This window comes from Hemicordylus capensis, chromosome 2, assembly GCF_027244095.1.
Source record: "Hemicordylus capensis ecotype Gifberg chromosome 2, rHemCap1.1.pri, whole genome shotgun sequence".
In the NCBI taxonomy this organism is placed as follows: domain Eukaryota; kingdom Metazoa; phylum Chordata; class Lepidosauria; order Squamata; family Cordylidae; genus Hemicordylus; species Hemicordylus capensis.
Genome location: NC_069658.1, coordinates 211,081,534 through 211,102,585, shown reverse-complemented (window position 1 = coordinate 211,102,585; position 21,052 = coordinate 211,081,534). Strand labels below are relative to the sequence as shown.

The window sequence follows — 21,052 nt, the reverse complement described above, 5'->3', positions numbered from 1 at the left end:
GAGCCTCCAATTGGTAAGCTAGTGGAGGAGAGCTGGTCTTGTGGCAGCAAGCAAGACCTGCCCCCTTTGCTAAGCAGGGTCCGCCCTGGCTTGCATTTGAATGGGAGACCACATGTGTGAGCCCTGGAAGAGATTCCCCTCAGGGGCTGGGTCCGCTCTGGGAGGAGCACCAGACAGGGCTGAGAGAGACTCCTGCCTGCGACCTCGGAGAAGTCACTGCCAGGCTTTGCAGGCAATACTCAGCCTGATGGACCAAGGGTCTGACGCGGCGTAAGGCAGCTTCCTAGCTTCCTATGAAGTAGGCAACCCCTTTTTTTTCTTTTTTTTGGCGCCTTCACATCTGGCCTTGAGGTGCTCTGCTGTGGCCCTTGCATGAGCCTTCTTCTGCCTTGTGCCTTACCATTTCGGCTTCCCGCTTGCCTGATCCTTGGTACTCCTCCTTCCCTCCCTCTAACCTGGGTTCCTCCGCCCCTTTGATGGGGTTGCCCCCTTTTTATTCTGTGGGCTCTTGATTCTGTCGGCTCCTTGCAGGCGCGAAAATCGCGCTCATGCCTCCCGCCCATCTCTCTGTCACTTCCCCTGTCAGCTCCCTTCCCCGGCGTTGGTGGATGGGTCGGTGGTGCGCATGAGTGCTAGGGGGTTGCCGCCACTGTCACCATCGCTGCTGTGTATGTCTGTTCCTCTCTTTCACTCGCCCTGTTGTTGTGAGTCTTCCTCACGGCAACAGCGGCAGGGCGGAGGTGGCAGGAAGCCGAGGGTGGCAGAGAGGGGGCAGTTGGGTAACCACGGGTAAGGGTGCTCTAGGAGGAAGGAGGTCCCCTCTCCGCGTCCGATACAGGGAGAAGCGCCGACAGACCAGCCCACGTAAGTGCATTAGAGCTAGATTTTGTTCAGGATGGGGTTGCACCTCCCCTAAAGGATCAGCTCCTCGGTGGGCAACCTCAGACTGTCACTAGAGGCTACAACACCGGGGTGCTATTTAGTTTAGGAAAAAGACAACTGCGGGGAGACATGATTGAGGTCTATGAAATCATGCATGGTGTGGAGAAAGTGGAGAGAGAGGAGTTCTTCCCCCTCTCACACTACACTGGAACCAGGGGTCATCCCATGAAATTGATTGCCAGGAAATCTAGGACCAGCAAACAGAAGTACTTTTTCACACAATGCATCATCCACTTGTGGAATTCTCTGCCACGAGATGTGGTGACAGACAACCACCTGGATGGCTTGAAGAGGGATTTGGACCACTTCATGGAGGAGAGAGAGGTCTATCAAGGGCTACTAGTCGGAGGGCTATAGGCCACCTCCAGCCTCCAAGGCAGGATGCCTCTGAGTCCCAGTTGCAGGGGAGCAACAGCAGGAGGGAGGGCAGGCCCCTTTCAACTCCTGCCTGTGGGCTTCCAGCAGCATCTGGTGGGCCACTGTGTGAAACAGGATGCTGGACTAGATGGGCCTCCTTGGGCCTGATCCAGCAGGGCTGTTCTTATGTGGCATGAGCTGCAGTCGCCACCTCTCCTAGATGGAGAGAGCATGGCCACAGTCATCTCTGCTCTGGCTGCAATGAAAAGCAAAGTGGCGAAGGGGGGAAAAATGGACGCCATGATCCGACAGGAAACGTAACAAATGGCAGGCAGCTAGCTCCAGCCGCCTGGCTTGAGGGCAAACTGAGCCATGAACCTGGGGGCAAGGAGGAAATTTCCTGCCCCACATCGCTGCTTAACTGGCTCGTAGAATGCTTCCAGTCCCTCAAGTCCTGGGTTCCGGACCTGCCACGGCCCCAAGTCCCAACAGCTCCCCCCCCCCACGACCCCTGAGATGTTCTGCTGTCCCGAGGGAATGGGGGAAATCTCCAGATGCAAACCCCGAGTCTGCAGTGCAACTGGACAATAGCCCCGTGGCCAGGTACCTTCAGGGTTCTCTGTGGGTCTGGAGTCACACGTGTTCTCGCACTGCTGCGTGGCGGCAGGTTTCAGAGTCTCCACGCACTCGCCAGAAGGCAGCCCTGTGTGGGTGACGCATTGCACCGAACGCTTCTGTTGGCCAAAGCTGCACTGCCCCGAGCACTGTGGGAGTAACAAGGAAGACAGGTTGGGCTGGGCCATCCAGGTGTTGGAAGTGAAGGACTCTGCGCTGTCTCTTGTCTCAATGACGTAGGAGGACGGACTAGTGAGTCAGAGGGCTAGAGGGTCAAGACATTGGTCATCCCTTCTCTGCTACTCTGACACTATCCCTTTGATGTGTAGATTGCTACTCCCAGGGACTTCCTTCCTGCCTGCCTGCCACTTCCTCTTCCCTTCTCTTCCCTTCCTTCTCCCTTGCAACATGCAAGCTCCTCTCTCCCTGCACCATGTGTGCAGAGATGCAGAATCCATCCCTCTGCATCCAGCTAGCTAGCTAGATTAGAGATCCTATCTCTCCACTTTCCTATCTAGAATGGAGTTCTCTAATAAAGACTCCTTATATGGATTTGGAACTATGAACTGGCTCCAAGTTATTTTTACTCTCAGCACACACTCATGCCTAGGCAGACTCCACTGTGTTGTGCCTCTGTGCACGCTGCTATATTAGAAGCGTATCTCTCACCAGAGAGAATTCCCAACACCAGGAATATAAGGCCGGGGCGGGGAAGGTCTCTTTCAGTTTCGAACTTGTATCGCACCCTTCTGAGGAACCTTCTGGGGAGCTGATACACGCTGAGTCAGACCATGGGTCTACCTAGCTCAGTATTGTCTACACTGACTGGCAGCGACTTCTCCAAGGTTGCAGGCAGGAGTCTCTCCCAGCTCGATTTGGAGATGCCACCAGGTGTCCCTGGGACCTTCTGCACGTAAAGCAGATGCTCTGCCACCGAACTTGGCTCCATCCTCTAAGGGGAATATCTTACATGAGCCGGTGCTCTCATGTAATCACCCATCCAAATGCAAACCAAGGTGAGCCTTGCTTAGCAAAGGGGACAATGCTTGGCTGCTACTGCAGGGCCAGCTTAATCCCAGATCCCTTAATTTCCCCTGACCCCACACCCTTCAGCATCCTTCCCCTCCCACGTTGGGTCACACACCTTCTCTATCCTGACTCCAGATCGGTTTCTTGAAAAAAGGAACAGAAAGCCAAAGGTGACATGTCATTAAACACTGGTTTAAATAAAAGATACACATCTTGGGGCATGTACAGAGTTTCACACTAAGCAACAGCAGCCTGTGTCACCATGCAGGCCTGGAATTAAGGGACATACACAGCTGCTTCCTACTGAGTCAGGCTATCAGTCCATCTAGCTCAGGGCTGTCTTCACTGGTTGGCAGCAGCTCTCTAGAGTTTCAGGGACCTCTTGTGTGGAAAGCAGATGCTCATCTGCTAAGCTATGATCCTTCCCCGAGAAGGTAGGCAGTTTCCCTCCAGGGGGATGGCTGTGTTTTAATCCAGCCTTGAGTCCCCAAATGTCTGTTTTTAAAAATCTGGCCAATAAAAATTTAGTTTTAAAAACTTAAAAAAAATTAAGCATTGACTCCCCACTACCTGGATAGCACTGAAAGAACACACTGCCAAAGAATTTTTGAAACTTAAAAAAATTCAGAATTCTGAGAAAAATTACATACAACGCTATTCTTGGTACTCTACTTGACTATTGTTTAGGAAACCTAGAACATTTCCTTTTTTTCAGGTGCTTTGGAGAGGATTCCCTGGTGGTCTGTATGTATTTTCTCCCTGTTATGGTTAAAAAAAATCCAAAACAAAATCATTTCCCCCCAAAAAACTTTGGCCAAGTGGCCAGGTTTAATCTCAGTGATTCTTTGGCTTTGAGGGTAGCTCCCCCTAGTGGACAGAGCCAGATCAGTTCTTGCGTTAGGAATTTAAAGGCAGCCCTGTTGGATCAGATGAAAGTTCTATATAATCCTGCATTCTGTTTCCAACAGGGGACAGCAAGATGCTTCTGGAAAGCCCACAAGCAGGACATGATGGCAACATCCACCCCCTGCTGTTTCCCTCCCAACAAATGGCATTCAGGGGTAGACTGCCCTTGAATCTGGAGGTTCAACACAGGCATTATGACTAATAGCTATTGATCAAGACTTTTCTTCCTCCATGATTTTTTCTAATCCCATTTTGAAGGCAATGGAACAACCACATCTTGTGGCATTCAGTTCCACAAGCCAATGGGACTTGTGTGTGAAGGACTATTTATTTATTTATTTGACTGACTGATTGATTGATACACCGCCCTTCCAAAATTGGCTCAGGGCAGTTTAAATCAAAATAAAAACAATTAAAATCAAAACTAAATCAATTAAACAATTAAAATCATTTAAACATTAAAATCATTTAAAACCAACATTATTTTTTTAAAAACAAACAAACCCATAAATCTAATTAAAAGCCTGGGTGAATAAGAGGGTCTTCAGTGCCTTTTAAAAAGTTGCCAGAGATGGGGAGGCTCTTATCTCAACAGGCAGCGCATCCCAAAGTCCAGGGGCTCCAACGGAGAAGGCCCGGCCCCGAGTAGCCGCCAGACAAGCCGGTGGCAACTGCAGACGAACCTCTCCAGATGATCTTAACAGGCGGTGGGACTCATGGCAAAGAAGACATTCTTTTAAATACCCATGGTCTAAACAGTTTAGGGCTTTATAGGTAATAACCAGCACCTTGTATTTTGCCCGGAAATGTATCGGCAGCCAGTATAGAACTTTTAAGATAGGAGTGATATGGTCTCTCCGAGATGACCCAGAGATGAGCCTGGCTGCTGCATTCTGGACCAACTGCAGTTTCTGGACTACGTACAAAGGCAGCCCCACACAGAGTGCATTGCAGTAATCCAGCCTAGAGGTAACCAGCAGGTGTATCACCATTTTGAGGTTGTCCCTCTCAAGAAACGGACGCAGCATCAGCCGAAGCCGATAAAAAGCACCTCTGGCCACCGCCTGACCCCAATCTGCAACCAACCAGATTCACTAGATGAGCCCAGGCTCTGCCATTTGGAGAGGAGGAGATTCTCTCCCGCCCTCTCTAGCATGCAAGAAAATCCCGCAGCTGCAGGAATAAAGTAGAGACGGGGTTGCTGTACCTCTCCCCATTCGCCAGTCACCCACCGTGGGGGCGGGCAGCGCCGGAGGCTGCACCTCATGCTGGTGGGGGGCTTGGAGCTCTCGGGGCACTGGGAGGTCGGCACGGTCGAGCTGTGGTCGCCGCTTTTGCACAGGACAATCCGGTGGCGGAAGCCGGGCCCACAATTTGGAGTGCACTGCAAGGCAGGAAGGCATTAAAAACAGCAGGAGAGGGAGCTGACTGAGTTCAAGGGAGCCATTCTATTGACACATGCCAGCGCAGAGAGCTGCCACCTACTGAGTCTGACCCTTGGGCCATCTAGCTCAGTATCGTCTGCACGAACTGGCAGCATCTGACCAGGAATCTTTCCCAGCCCTGCCCAGAGATGTACCTCTGGGAAGCCTCCGAGCAGAGCAGCTGACAAAAAGCCCTCCCCTGGTATTCGCACCTCTCGGCTGGTATTCAGAGGTAAATTGTGTCTGATCATGGAGGCTCCATTGCTAACTCTCATTAGCTACCCAGACAACTCGCCAAGCCGGGCCAGGCGCACCATCACCGAAACGTGCCTACCTCGGACCAATCCAGGGCAGCCCATTCGGGGGGGCATGTCTGGTTATTACAGGGTTCCAGCACGCGGGGACGCGGGAGGCTGCAGAAGGAGTCGTCCAGGGTCTTCTCCTCAGTGCCGGAGACCTTGCGCCGGCAGGTCACGCTCCGGGTGCGCACTCCCTGGTTGCAACTGCGGCTGCACTCGGACCAGTTCCCAATCACCCAGCTAAGGCACGAAGCAGGAGCCAAATGGGAAAGGGGAGGCAGGGAGGGATATTGTTGACATGGGGGCGGAATCTCTGGCAACCTCAGCATCTAGGGGGAGTCAGGATTTGCCCTGTCTTAACTTGGAACCAGCGTGGTGTAGTGACTAGGACTGGGGAGACCCGAGTTCAAATCCTCATTCAGCCATGAAACTAGCTAGGTGACTCTGGGCCAGTCACTTCTCTCTCAGCCTAGCCTACTTCACAGGGTTGTTGTGAAAGAGAAACTCAAGTATGTAGTACATCGCTCTGGGCTCCTTGGAGGAAGAGCGGGACATAAATGTAAAATAATAACAACAACAACTCATTTAATTTCTCCCATGGAACTCAAGAGGGAACTCTACGACGGCCAGCCTCTGAGTAGCTCCACCCCTTCATTTGCATAGCCACACCCTACGTTCTGTTTCTTGGTCACACGATAATGTGACGGAAACATTACGTTTCCGTCACGTTTCCGAAACGGAAACTCTTTTTCCCGTTTTCTTTCCTCTCTTTCCCCCTTTTCCCCATACCCATCGACTATTTCTTCAGTACCGATCCATCTCTCTTGCCGTCTACCCACCCAGTGCTCTCCTGCACTTTCCACCCGCCCCATGGATGCCAGGAAGGGGTCCCACTCACTTGGGCGGGCAGGGTTCAGTGTTACACAGCCTCTGCCTCTCCGGGAGTTTGGTTTCGGGGCTGCAGAAATGGCTGAAGACGGTAGAGCTGTCTGCTTGGTTCTTGCATACAACCGACTGGACTTGACTGCCTGCGGAAGAGTAGACAGGGGAGATACTGAGGCTCAAGCAGGCGAAGATAGCTGGCCCCAGACCTCCCAGGCAAAGAATTCTGGCTTCACCAGCAGGAATAACCTCGCTTCACCTCCCAGCTAAAGCATCCTACCTCCAGCACAAAGAGCCGAACATTTCGTCCACGAGATATAGTGCCATAAATACTGGGTCACGGAGCTTCGGGTGATGGGTGCGTTGAACTTGTACCGAATCCTCTGCAGCTGTTCCCGCACAAGAACCTACAGTGGAGGGAAAACATCACAGCATCCGTAGGGAGTAGCAAGAAACCCATTCCCCAAGAACAGCCCTCTCTCCTCTCAAAGGAGCTTGGTAAGTGAAATTCGCTGCAGCCGCTAACCAGAGTTGGTGTGCATGTGGATATTTTCAAGCAAAGGAGAACCGGGTTCAAGAGATGACAAATTTCTGGGGGCAAAGCCATTCCAGAACGCCTTTTTCCTTCTTTGAATTGGATTTCCAATGTTTTTTGAACTCCAGGATCCCTGATTGACTAGGACCACCCAAGTAATTTTTCTGAACTCCACTTCTGTTTGTTGTCACCGGGGGGGTGATTGCATCCAAATCCAGGTCTAGTGTTGACAGGGGCAAAGCTATAATTGAGTGGATGGGTTCAAAGAACCCGGGGCCCGCAGCTCCTGAGGGTCTCCCAGATCCACCCTTCCCATTTTCTTCATTATCTCCCTCACTCCAAGGGGCCACCGGGGAGAGGGGCGAACACGGGGCCCCTCTCCCCTAACTACGCCCGTTTGTGTGCATGCTCCAATCCTGTCTCCAAGTTCAGGCTTGACCCTGGAGCTGTAGGCCAAAACAAGCCTGACGTTTAGCAAACAGCAGGTACTACTCTGTTGACGAGACGCGGACAGAAAGTCAAGTCTTTATATATGCTGGGCCCAGGCATCTTAGGCAGGAGATGGAGATTATTATCAGGTAGTCCTGAGCTAAATCTTCTCCAAGTAGTATTTTCACCTTGCAAGAAGTGAGTCCCCCAACTTGTGATTCTACTTTTTTGGGTGGCTGTTCACAAGTGTTCACAGCCACTGTCTCTCCCTGTGTTTGCAGCTTTAGTGACCCCTTGTTTTCCATTTCATGTCTCCTTGGGTAATCCCAGACAATCAGAGATCACGGACGCAATGACATCACAACATTTGTATAGCCTATCAGATGTATCTATGTTTTGATATCATTAAGGGCAATTGGAACCCATTAGAATGAGGGCAATGTTTTCTGCACAGGTCACATCCCAGCCAGCCAGGGATCACCTTATCAAAGGAACTTGGCTATTTCACAATGAAAATGGTCAAAAGTGTGTGTGGGGGGGCATATGCTTTCAATTCTGAGGTAACCTTTGGTAAAACTGTCCCCACAACTCCATTTTGGCTCAGTACCATTACCGACCATGACGATGAGGGTGACATTGGTTGGACCGAGGGCCTCCAGTGATTCCGGCTCGTCCGGAGAGCGCCGGTAGTGGAACGTGGTCCCAGCAACATCAAAGCGCCGTGGAGGGTCGATGGAGAGTTTCCCATTGATGAAGTATTCGTCATTCTCCCCTCTCAGAGCTAGAAGGAAGAGCCAAAAGAGACTGGCTACGAACAGGGATGGGAACCTTCTCCTGGCTGCTCAAGGAGCGAAGGCCATGGGGCCAATCACTGTTCTGGGAGCAGGGGCCACCCAGGGCCTCAATCACGTCATGGCCAAGATTGACCAACATGCAATGCCTTCTAGAAGATAACACCACCCCTGCCCAGACCTATCCAAGATGGTAGGGAGTGTAGAAGACAGAGCAAAATAAGAGAAGACAGAAGGCCCTATTTTCAGGAAGGGAGGAGGAATGGCATAGAAAGCTAGAGATGTGAGCAACCAGTGGACAGGCACCTCAAGGGCATCAGACTTGGGGTGTTCCCTCCCCTCTCAGATGTCCCAAGTAGCACGGCTTCTCACCAAGATAATTTAGAGAAAAGTTGAGTTCCCGGATGTCAATATGCACCGATCCTTTGGGGATCCAGACCACTTCCTCATAGCCTGGAAGAAAAATGGGCAGCATGGAAATTAGGAACAAGTCCTTATGCACATAAGTGTGCGTGTGTGTATAAAAGACCAGGAAAGCTACATGCTTGTTTTAAAATATAGCTTAAATCATTGGGTATGTTACCCCTGCTAACTGGGCAAAGAGGCACCTTTTACCATGGTGATTCTCTTTATTTAGCAGGGGGAGAGTAACTGGCCCTCTCCATCCATCCCCAGCACAGGACCTCCAGCAACTGTTGCTGGTGTGTGTCTTAAGTTTCTTTTTAGAATGTAAGCCCTTTGGGGACAGGGAGCCATCTTATTTGTTTGTTATTTCTCTGTGTAAACTGCCCTGAGCCATTTTTGGAAGGGTGGTATAGAAATAGAATTATTATTATTGTTTACACAGTCAGACAGGTGTTATTGACTGGTTTGTTTTATCCAGACATCAAGTCCTTTCCAAGGACCTGTGATGGCTGAATTTTATTATCAGTGTTGTTGCTGCTGTTATAGATATTGTCGCAGAATAAAGGCTGTTCCCAGTAAAGTTGCTTTTTGTAATTGGCTGATGGTGATTTCTGTGGCCCCTATGGTGTTGAGGTGCTCTTCAAGGTCTTTTGGAACTGCACCCAGGGATTATTTTGGTCTTTTTCTGCCACAGCCTTTCAATTTCAATTTGTAGATCTTTGTATTTGGTGATTTTTTCTATTTCTTTTTCTTCTATTCTGCTATCCCCTGGTATTGCTATGTCGATTATTTTAACTTGTTTTTCTTTCTTCTCGACTACAGTTACATCTGGTGTATTGTTTGGCAGATGTTTGTCTGTTTGTAGTCGGAAGTCCCATAATATTTTTACATCTTTGTTTTCTACAACTTTTTCAATTTTATGGTCCCACCAATTTTTGGCTACAGGTAGCTTGTATTTTTTGCAGATTTTCCAGTGTATCATCCCTGCTACCTTGTCATGCCTTTGTTTGTAGTCAGTCTGTGCGATCTTTTTACAACAGCTGATTAGGTGGTCCACTGTTTCATCTGCTTCTTTACAAAGGTGGCACTTGCTGTTTGTTGTTGATTTTTTGACTTTTGCTCTTATTGCATTTGTTCTTAGTGCCTGTTCTTGTGCAGCCAGTATTAAACCCAAATTATTATTATCGTTATTATTATTTATGGCATCAGGTACTGGAACTTCACCAAGGAGGCCCAGCAAATCCAGCATCCTGTTTTGCACAGTGGCCCACCAGATGCCGCTGGAAGCCACTGGCAAGAGTTGAAAGGGGCATGCCCTCTCTCCTGCTGTTACTCCCCTGCAACTGAGACTCAGAGACATCCTGCCTTTGAGGCTGGAGGTGGCCCACAGCCCTCCGACTAGCAGCCATTGATAGACTTCTCCTCCATGAAGTTATCCAAACCCTTCTTAAAGCCATCCAGGTCGTTGGCTGTCACCACATCTCGTGGCAGAGAATTCCACAAGTGGATAATGCATTGTGTGAAAAAGTACTTCCATTTATTTTTTTTAAATTATTATTATTATTATTATTATTATTAATTTGATTTCTATACTGCCCTTCCAAAAATGGCTCAGGGCAGTTTACACAGAGAGATAATAAATGAATAAGATGGCTCCCTGTCCCCAAAGGGCTCACATTCTAAAAAAAACACAAGATAGACACCAGCAGCAACCACTGGAGGGATGCTGTGCTGGGGATGGAGAGGGCCAGTTACTCTCCCCCTGCTAAATAAAGAGAATCACCACATTAAAAAGGTGCCTCTTTGCCCAGTTAGCAGGGTTTAGTCCTAGATTTCCTGGCAATCAATTTCATGGGATGACCCCTGGTTCAAGTGTTATGGGAGAGGGAGAAGAATTTATCTCTATCCACTTTCTTCACACCATGAATGATTTTATAGACTTCTATCATGTCTCCCCGCAGTCGTCTTTTTTCTAAACAACAGTAAATAGCCCCAAGTGTTGTAGCCTTGACTCATAAGGAAGGTGCTCCAGGCCCTTAATCATCTGGGTTGCCCTCTTCTGCACCTTTTCCAGTTCAACACCTGGAAACTTATTTCCAGGTGGAAACAACACCTGCACAACTTACTTTTTAAAGGGCTCTGCCTCATCAACTCCCAAATGGGTACATTTGTCTGCAGGTCAAGTTTCTAGCTCATCCTCACCTCCGTCTGGCAGAGAGTGGTTGAAGAGTCCTTCGATGGTTTCGCAGGAGGTCCCGTCTCCCCCACACACCCGGCACTTGTCCTCCTTGGTGTCTGAGCCCAGGATTCGATCACAGCCCACGTGCTTATGGGAAGTAAATGCAGAGGATTGAGAGGGAAAGGTTCTACCACTCTTAGCTCCTCTTTGGAATGGGGGTGCTCTTTTGGTTCCTTCCTATCCCGTGTTTCTGAAACACGATTTGAAAACCATGTTTTCCAGAGAAACCATGGAGAGCCAGCGTGGTGTGGTGATTAGAGTGCTGGACTAGGACTCTGGAGACCCGAGTTCAAATCCCCATTCAGCCATGAGACTTGCTGGGTGACTCTGGGCCAGTCACTTCTCTCTCAGCCTAACCTACTTCACAGGGTTGTTGTGAGGAGAAATCTAAGTATGGAGTACACCGCTCTGGGCTCCTTGGAGGAAGAGCAGAATAAAAACATAAAATAAATAATAATAATAACAATGTTGTTCCTAAGGAAAAACTTTGCTGAATTGGGACTATCTAGCCCAGCATCCTGTTTCCCATAATGACCAGCCCTGGGAGCTCACAAGCGGGACCTAAAAGCAACACCCCTCAGCTCTTTATCCTAATCACCAGGGATTCGGAGGTAGATTGCCTCTAAATGTGGAGGTTCCACCGTGCTAGCATGGCAGGGAAATGTCTTTGGGGATTCTGCCCTTGCACTCCCAAATTGGTCTCACTCCTAAAAGCTGCCCCCAAACCTCAGTGGCCCATAGTTCAACCGGTCAGAAGTGTAAGGACAGCGAGGTGCAGTGGTCACGGGGCAACGCAATCACCTTGCATTCGCCGGCAACGCAGATGTCGTTGGAGTCCTGGCGGCAGGGGGTGCCGTCCACCACAGCTGCCGCCCTCTCTGTGTAGAAGTTAAAACCTTCGGCCAGGCAGTTGAGCGAGCAGGATTTGACACCTCCTGAGGGAGAGAAGATCAGCCAGCTCCATTAGAGAACATTCAGAGAACAAATCTTGTGTGCAAGAGGGAATCGTGCCTCCAGCTTTAATTCCAGGGAGCATATTAGCCCTCTCCAGATGTTACGAGCGCCTCGGATGTTCACGATCAACCCCTCGTGCCGATGAGCATGCTTCCAGCACACCCTCTTCAGACAAACAGGGCTCAGGGTTGCCAACATTCCATTGACTGAATATGGGACACAAGTGGGGGGCAGTCATCTGTGGGTGGGGTCATCCTAGAAGCCTGAGTAGCAATGCATTTGTAACAACAACAACAACAACACAAGCCCCATGATTTCACAAAGCTTCTTGTTCACACAGACCATCCCACGTAGGCACAGAGCAAGTGTCAGGCGAAAAATTAAGAGAATCCCCCAAGTTTACACACACACACACACTACATGCCCTGCACCTTCCCCACCGAAAGCCTCACTGGAAGGCTTTTTAAAAATCTGCCCGAAGCGGCGAGTCGGGTCAGCAGGTGTCTGTCGGTCTATTGACATTTGATAAGTAAACATTTAGCAGCTTGCAAGATGTAAATAAAACCAGGCAATTGCTCCTGCCAGTTTGCAGAACAACTGGGGCTTCTTGGGTGAACTTTGTGGTTGCTCTTACATGATAATATGGGCTTCACTCAGATCCCAAAGGGTCAATGCAAAGGCATCGAGAGATGAGGGAGAGCCCCGAGGCTCTGCTAATAATACAGAAAAGCAGCATCCGGTTCGGGACAAGAGATTTTTTTGCCTCTGATACGGGACTTCCCGTTTAATACGCGACTGTTGGGAACGCTAAACAGCACCATACTCTTGGCCGTTGGCCCAATGGGGTGATTGACAGTGGGGCGGTAGGACATCCTCCCCGCTTTTGCCTGCTGAAACCATGAGTGCCTGGGTGCTCATAACATCTGGAGAGGGCTATTATTCCTCAGCCATCAGGAGTTGAGGGAAAGGCCAGGTTTGTTCCTCAATGTTATCGGCTGGCTGGGGGGATGCTTGAAATTAGGAGAACTCAAATCTGATGTTTTGAAAGCAAAGCTGGACTAGGAGAATCAGTGAGAGCATATTATGGTCTCCCCTCTCCTCCCAGGACTGTCTCAACTCCAGCAGGCCAGAAGCGGAGCGTGACCCAGCTCAGTTGAGATGCCAGCAGCTCAAAAACCTGTTGCTCATTAGCAGACATCAAAGAGGCTGTGTGTGTGTATGTGTGTGTGTGTGTGCCCGGAAGGGAGCAGCCCCCGGCCGGGCTGCCACAAGGTCTGGGTGTATCGTGGAAGCAGATGGAGAGCAGAAAAGAAGAACCATGTGTCCGCCATAATCAAAACCAGGCCTGTCTCCTGTTCTGGGCCCCTATCCTGCAAGATGCGAAGCAGAAAGAAAAACAGGGCAACCCAGAGAGAGGTGATGCCTTAGGGAGAGAAATGGGAGGTGGTGTGTGTGTGTGTGTGTGTGTTTCTTTCAACCCGTCACATGGCTTGCAGAAGACCACATTGGGAAATATAGGTTTGCCGGTTGACTTGTTTTGCCCTCACGACACGGTGCTCGGGAGGGTTCCTTCTTAAATCCCAAATTAGAATATTGATAGAGTGTTTTTCAGCAGAAGGTCCTCCAAAGTCGCTTTGAAGTGAAGGCAAAACTTGGGTTTTACTCACAAGGCTTTGCTACAGAGAGCTGGTCTGGTGGTAGCAAGCGTGACTTGTCCCCTTAGCTAAGCAGGTCTGCCCTGGTTGCATATGAAAGGGAGACTAGAAGTGTGAGCACTGGAAGATCTTCCCCTGAGGGGATAGAGCTGCTCTGGGAAGAGCATCTAGATCCCAAGCAAAGTAATATTGGACAAGAGTGCCTCTGAGGAGAGCTGGTCTGGTGGTAGCAAGCATGACTTGCCCCCTTAGCTAAGCAGGGTCTGCCCTAGTTGCATATGAAAGGGAGACTAGAAGTGTGAGCACTGGAAGATATTCCCCTCATCAGGGGATGGAGGCGCTCTGGGAAGAGCATCAAGGCTCCAAGTTCCCTCCCTGGCAGCATCTCCAAGCTGAGAGAGATTCCTGCCTGCAGCCTTGGAGAAGCTGCTGCCAGCCTGTGTAGACAATGCTGAGCTAGACAGACCAATGGTCTGACTCAGTATATGGCAGCTTCCTATGTTTCTAGCGGCCAAGCCCCCCCGCCCCCCGGCCCCACGTTCCGTTGTCCTTTGGCTCCGGCCACACAGGAATGAAATGATAGCACAGTGGGAGAGGAGAGACCTCCCTCCCCGCCTCTCCCGCCCACCCCACCGCCCCAGCTTCTTGGCAGCTTTCACGGCTTGGGCTGCATCCCTCTCTCCCTCACCTCTGTCCATTGCCAACAAGCAAAAATGTATAACTAGGGGAGGAAACCAAAATAAATAAACAGGGCATGTTGCATTCCACACAAGGTTCTGGGTTCATCTCCGGAAAAGGCTGAGCTCGGCAGTTTCGCTGGCCATGTCTTCTGGGCCTGTGCCTCGGGAGCGATGCATCACAATAAAACAGGTGTGTGTGTGTGTGTGTGTGTGTGTAAGTAAGCAAGGGGGAAAGGCCTGTGTTTCTGTGTGAGCCCTCCAAGTTCTTCATTTCTAGAGTCACCATGTGCCCCCAGAATTTTGGGTTTTGCCCGGATTTTAAGCATCTCACCCAGATTGCTTAGCCCACCCAGATCTGCCCAGATTTCAGTTTGCATTTGTTTTTTTTTGTTTTTTTTTAAAAGCTAAGCTCTAGCCCTTGTAGAAGCGGAGTTATGGAACAAAACCTGCAGTCACTCTTCTGCTCAGAAATTCTTTCCAAGCCAATTTACATAACATGCAAATTATCTATCTATCTATCTATCTATCTATCAAATTTGTACACCGCCCCAAACTTTCGTCTCTGGGCGGTTAAAATTAGGTACCCGGATTTGGAAAGGCAACCCTATTCGTTTCTCACTTTGGAAACTGGCTGTTGCTACAGACCAGGCAGTTTATTTACAAGGGGAAGGAGGAAGCCATTTCCTGTTGCCTAGCAAACCCCAGGTGCCTGTTTTGCAAGAGGAAAGAGGAAGTCACTTTCTGGCGTCTAGCAACCTCCACCTAGTTCTTTCCCAGGGGGAAGAAGGAAGCCATTTTATGTTGCCTAGCAACCTCCGGGCCTTCCTTTGCAAATGCCACCTTTATTTCCTTCCTGCAGGGGTCAGTTCCTGACATATCCACTCCCTCCTCACTATCCTCCGAAAACCAGCGGGGAATGGAACTGGTAAGCGTCCCTAGAGAAGGCGTTCCAAAGTATGGGGGCCACCACAGAAAAGGCCCTGCTCTCCTAATCTATTGGCAGAGCTCCAGTAGCCACTCAGAGCAATCTTAGCACATGGTGGAGGGGGTGGTGGGGATTCATATGAGAGAAGGTGTGCCGTGTGAGATATTCCACTCTCAGCCAGTTTAGGGTGTGTTATGCACCACTCACCTCCTCGGTACGTCTTCCAGGTGTAATATTTGCCTCGGAAGGGGATGTTGTCAAATTCTGCACACTGAAGCTCCCTGAAGTCCTGAGAGTCAGGGGGACAGTCCTGAGGCAGGGATGAGGTGGGGGGCAGAGAACGATTTTAAGGTCAATAGATTAGCAATAGCAATAGCAATAGCACTTACATTTATATACCGCTCTATAGCCGGAGCTCTCTAAGCGGTTTACAATGATTTAGCATATTGCCCCCAACATTCTGGGTACTCATTTTACCGACCTCGGGAGGATGGAAGGCTGAGTCAACCTTGAGCCCCTGGTCAGGATCGAACTTGTAACCTTCCGGTTACAGGGCGGCAGTTTTACCACTGCGCCACCAGTGGTATCTTAAATATTTAAGATTCTGCTTAAATATTTAAATCATATTAAACAACAACAGAGGAGGAGAGGAGAGGAGAGCTGGTCTTGTGGTAGCAAGCATGACTTGTCCCCTTAGCTAAGTAGGGTCCATTCTGGTTGCATTTGAATGGGAGACGATGTGCAAGCACTGTAAGATATTCCCCATAGGGGATGGGGCATCTGCCTGCTTGCATACAGAAGGCTCCAAGTTCCCTCCCTGGCAGCATCTCCAAGATAGAGCTGAGAGAGATTTCTGCCTGCAACCTTGGAGAAGCTGCTGCCAGTCTGTGAAGACAATACTGAGCTAGATGGACCAATGGTCTGACTCAGTATATGGCAGCTTCCTATGCTCCTGTGTTCCTATGTATCATTAATTGACTGAAAAGTAATTAAAGTAGGTTGGTTCTCAAGAAAAACACCAAAACAAACAGAATTATCCATGCCAGAATTAGGCTTATCCATGCCAGAATTAGGGTTGCCAACCCACCAGGTTTGGTGTGGATTAGTCTCCAAGAATCAGCCTCCATCTCCAGGTGACCTGAAAGCAACCCTAGGGAGCTGTTGGGGGGGAAATGTTGGGGGGGAATGCTGGGAGAAATTAGGCTCCAGCAACAGCTTCAGTTCAGGTTGGTAGCCCTGCCCAGAATGCTGTTCAGAATGCTTTAGCTACTACTCACATCTGTGTTGCAAGACCGATATCGCTTCCGTTCGCCCAGACAGTATTTCCCTCCGATGGTTGGCCTTGGAGAAGGAAAAGAGGAGGAAGTACCTTACTTTCATTTTGCATTTATATCCCGACTTCCTACAAAAATTGCACTCAAAACATAAAACGCGACTACGTACAATCGAGTGCAGTTAAAATACAGTGAAACTACAGACACAGACAATGAAAGAGGATTTCACAAACAGAAACTGATGGATCAGGAAAGAGAGCTGGTCTTGTGGAAGCAAACATGAATTGGCCCCTTTGCTAAGCGGGGTCTGCCTTGGTCTGCATTTGAACGGGAGACTACGTGTTGAGCACTGAAATATATTCTCCTTGGTTGATGGGGCTGCTCTGGGAAGAGCATCTGGATGTTTGCATGCAGAAGGTCCCAGGTTCCCTCCCTGGCAGCATCTCCAGACAGAACTGAGAGAGATTTCTGCCTGCTAGCTTGGAGAAGCTGCTGCCAGTCTGTGTAGACGATATTGCGCTAGATGGACCAACAGTCCAAGGCAGCTTCCTACGGTCCTGTGAGAACAGCAGCCGACTCAACCACCAACAGCTAGACTACAAAGATGGAGCACCATCAATAGCACACAGGAATCTGCCTTATGCTGAGTCAGACTCTTGGTCCATCTAGCACAGGATTGTCTACACTGACTGGCAGCAGGGTTTCAGGCGGGGATTCTCCCAGCCCTGGCTGCAGATGTTGCCAGGGATCGAATCTGGGACCTTCTGCATGGCAAAGCAGATGCTCTTCCACTGAGACACGGCCCCATCCTTTTATGGCACCATAAAAAGGACACTGTAAGAAGGGGACAGAAAGAACACGGATGCCTGCTTGCTTACCGTGGGCTGTCACAGTGGCGGACAGACGAGGAGACGCCTCCTCCACACGTCCGGCTGCACTCTCCCCATGATGACCAGGTCCCCCATGCCCCGTCCACACCCTCAGGTCGGGTGCCGAATGGCACACATTCCCTCTTGTAACACCACTGGGTGGGGAAGAAGAGAGAGGGGAGGTCAGAGACCCGGAACAGTCCAAACAACCCTCTGCCCAGGCATGTCCTGGACTGCCATGCAGGGCCCCTAGATGCCTTCTGAGCTTACGGTAATTGCATAAATGATGGAAGAGGAGGAGGAGGAGGAGGAGGATTTGCTGCAGGTGCTTGTGACAGTGGCTTTTCGGAAATGAAGGCGACCGTAAGGGCTGGGGTCCCACCTCCCCAACTTTATAGCCCTCTCAGATGCCTAGAGGATGCTCAGAGAGTATTCCAGGATTGGGTGGCCCAGAGGGTGCCCTGAATTGATTCAATAACACTTCTCCGCCCATCTCAAGAATGGGATTGAGAGTAATGGGATTGAGAGTAATGCAGACCGCCCACACACACACACACACACACTGGGGAAGCCCAAGCACCTCCTTCGCAACCCAAGGATACAGCCCCGCTTTTATCCTCTCCTGCTAGTCCTCCAGCACCACCTGAGCCTGCACTGATAGAACTGGGCAAGGCTTCTTTAAACCACAGAGTCTTCCCCAGGGAAGGGAAGAGGCCAGTTCACTCAGCCTGGGAAGCAGCCATAAAAATCAGCAAACTGCTCCAAGCACCTGCTGGAGCAACGTCCCTCTTGTGTTGCTATATCCAGCCCTTGTGTGTAGCTGCTTGGAGCTAGCCGAGGTTCTGACCCCTTTCCCTTCGGAGCTGTCCAGGGGATTTCCCTTTCCTGCTTCGGCAGAGATTGTAGGTTGGCCTAAAATGAAATATCTAGACTGATTTAGGTCTCTTGAAGCTCAGACCCTCCGGGGATCTGTTCCAATCTGGAAACGGGAGCAGGTCATTCAGAAACCCAAAAGCCAGGGAGAAATATGGAGGATGGAGAATTTCGGAAGGAGTGACAGGCCAGGCCGTGGTCCAGCGGGCGTCATGGCCTCTTACCCCCTTGTCGATGGTGTTCGTCTGGCAGATGGTCCCCTCTGCGGCTGGGATGCTGTTGGTGATGCAGCGGTTGCTCTTGCTGAGACACCACAACTCATTGCAAACTTCCTGGAGGACAAAAGAGAGAGGCAGCAGCAGGTGGGTGGGGAAAACAGATTATGTCAAGATGAGGAGCAGCGAGGGAAGAGGTGGGGCTGTGGAGCTACAAAGGACACCTTCCCATTCCTTGAAAGGAATGCACCAATAATGGCTTTCCCTAAGAGGAGACTGCCTTGGAAGTACTTTTTCACACAACGCATAATCGACTTGTGGAATTCTCTGCCACAAGATGCGGTGACAGCCAACAACCTGGATGGCTCGAAGGGGAGGTTGGATCACTTCATGGAGGAGAGGTCTATCAACGGCTACTAGTCGGAGGGCTATAGGCCACCTCCAGCCTCAAAGGCAGGATGCCTCTGAGTACCAGTTGCAGGGGAGCAACAGCAGGAGGGAGGGCATGCCCCTTTCAACTCCTGCCTGTGGGCTTCTCAGAGGCATCTGCTGGGCCACTGTGTGAAACTGGATGCTGGACTAGAGGGGCCTCCTTGGGCCAGATTCAGCAGGGCTGTTCTTATGTAGGACTCATAGAATGCAGGAAAAGTGTCTCTGGCGTAGGGGTTGTGAAATCTGATCCTATATTTTTGTGGCCGTTTCTGCTTTCTCACAGAGCAACGTTGCATGTTTGGGACACTTATCTGCGAAAACCCATGCAAGATTTTGGCAAAATGGATGTAAAATGCATTACAGGCACATTGTAGGCCGTCCGTGCACATAATGTGCACAATATGCTTGTACAATATGCCTACAATATGCTTGTAATATAGAATCCAGAGGAAAGAGTTGTGATATGCAAGGACAAGACAGTGGAGTTGAATCAGGAATATCAACGATTTAATGAGACAGATATTGTGTACAGAGAGACAAGTGCAGACTGCTTTTTCCTGCTCTTGCTGCTGGCTGTTTTGTTAGCCCCGCCTCTACTCCAGGACTGGAATACAAGTAACTAAAGTAAAGTAAAGTACCGTTGAGTCGATTTTGACTCCTGGAGCCCACAGAATCTTGTGGTTTTCTTTGGTAGAATGCAGCAGGGATTTACCATTGCCTCCTCCTGCGCAGTATGAGATGATGCCTTTCAGCATCTTCCTATATCGCTGCTGCCCGATATAGGCATTTCCCCTAGTCTGGGAAACATACCAGCGGGGAATCAAACCGGCAACTTTCTGCTTGTTAGTCAAGCATTTCCCTGCTACGCCACATACAAGTAACTAAAGCCCCATTCAAAAGTTGCCCTGGATCAATGAACAGATTAACCAAAAACACCACATAATGCACAGCAACCTTTTGCATCCATCTTGCAAAAATCTTGCATGGGCTTTTGCAGATAATGGTATCCTTCTGGGCCGCCTCTCGAGTATGGGAATCGGAGGCTCTGCGCTGCAGTGGTTTCGGTCCTTTCTTGAGGGGAGGGTTCAGAAGGTGGTGCTGGGGGACTACTGCTCGGCCCCGTGGCCGTTGGCCTGTGGGGTCCCGCAGGGATCGGTCTTGTCCCCCATGCTGTTTAACATCTACATGAAGCCGCTGGGAGAGGTCATCCGGAGATTTGGACTGAGTTGTCAGCAATATGCGGATGACACTCAGCTCTATCTCTCCTTGTCATCTGATCCTAGGGAGGCGGTGGATGTCCTGAATCGGGGGCTGGAGGCCGTGATGGGTTAGATGTGGGCTAACAAACTGAAATTGAATCCGGATAAGACGGAGGTACTGTTGGTCAGAAGGAGAGCCAATCGGGATGAGGAGATTTTACCGGTTCTGGATGGGGTTGCACTCCCCTTGAAGGAGCAAGTACGCAGCTTGGGGGTACTACTGGACCCGGCTCTGCTTTTGGAAGCTCAGGTGGAGGCGGTGGCCAGGGGTGCCTTTGCACGGCTTCGGCTGGTGCGCCAGCTGCGTCCCTTTCTCGAGAAGGCAGATCTGGCCACGGTTACCCACGCCTTAGTCACGTCGCGGCTGGATTACTGTAACGCGCTCTACGTGGGGCTGCCCTTGAAGAATATCCGGAAACTGCAACTAGTGCAAAACGCGGCAGCGAGGGTTTTATCCGGAGCTGCCCGTTGGGAACATATCACCCCCATTTTGAAAGAGCTGCACTGGCTGCCGGTTCGTTTCCGGGTCCAATTCAAGGTGCTGGTTTTGACCTTTAAAGCCCTAAACGGTTTGGGCCCGGGGTATCTGAGGGACCGCCTGCTCCCACGGGTTGCTGCCCGCTTGACAAGGACATCTGAGGGGGCCCTGCTCCGGGTGCCGACAATGAGGGAGGCCCGGCTGTCGTGCACTCGGGACAGGGCCTTCTCTGTTGCTGCCCCCAGACTCTGGAATGCTCTCCCAGTGGCCATTCGTTCCTCGGACTCCATCACGGCTTTTAGAAAGCTTTTAAAGACTTGGCTTTTTACCCAGGCTTTTACATGATCGTTTTCTACTGCAGCTTCTTTGTGTTTTTATTTGTTGTGTTGTTTTTATGCCTGTTTTTATGTTTTTATATTTTTAACATGATGTTTTTATTGTCTTTTTATTGTATGTTTTTAACTTTTGTAAACCGCCTTGGGGTTATCTTTTTAACGAAAGGCGGTATATAAATGCAAAAATAAATAAAAATAAATAAATAAAGTGTCCTGAACATGTTCCCCATTCAAAAGCACAGGCCGCAGT

At 50.1% G+C, this 21,052-nt stretch overlaps 1 protein-coding gene across 6 annotated transcripts in view; it reads right to left on the bottom strand.

Moving 5' to 3' along the window:
• The window catches only part of ADAMTS10 (ADAM metallopeptidase with thrombospondin type 1 motif 10), a 69,754-nt gene that overhangs the window by 2,176 nt on the left and 46,526 nt on the right, over positions 1–21,052 (bottom strand). For 3 of the 6 annotated variants that reach the window (XM_053297980.1, XM_053297979.1, XM_053297981.1), the window contains 14 exons: positions 18,308–18,415; positions 17,220–17,365; positions 16,345–16,408; positions 15,275–15,377; positions 11,655–11,788; positions 10,817–10,940; positions 8,582–8,662; positions 8,036–8,199; positions 6,735–6,861; positions 6,471–6,600; positions 5,608–5,812; positions 5,082–5,233; positions 3,059–3,086; positions 1,907–2,063 (listed from right to left, as the gene is read on the bottom strand). In XM_053297980.1, coding sequence (XP_053153955.1) covers positions 1,907–2,063; positions 3,059–3,086; positions 5,082–5,233; positions 5,608–5,812; positions 6,471–6,600; positions 6,735–6,861; positions 8,036–8,199; positions 8,582–8,662; positions 10,817–10,940; positions 11,655–11,788; positions 15,275–15,377; positions 16,345–16,408; positions 17,220–17,365; positions 18,308–18,415 — 1,723 coding nt within the window. Of the gene's footprint in view, positions 1–1,906; positions 2,064–3,058; positions 3,087–5,056; positions 5,234–5,607; positions 5,813–6,470; positions 6,601–6,734; positions 6,862–8,035; positions 8,200–8,581; positions 8,663–10,816; positions 10,941–11,654; positions 11,789–15,274; positions 15,378–16,344; positions 16,409–17,219; positions 17,366–18,307; positions 18,416–21,052 lie in introns of all 6 variants that reach the window. The other 3 variants (XM_053297983.1, XR_008316579.1, XM_053297982.1) reach the window with 3 other exon arrangements.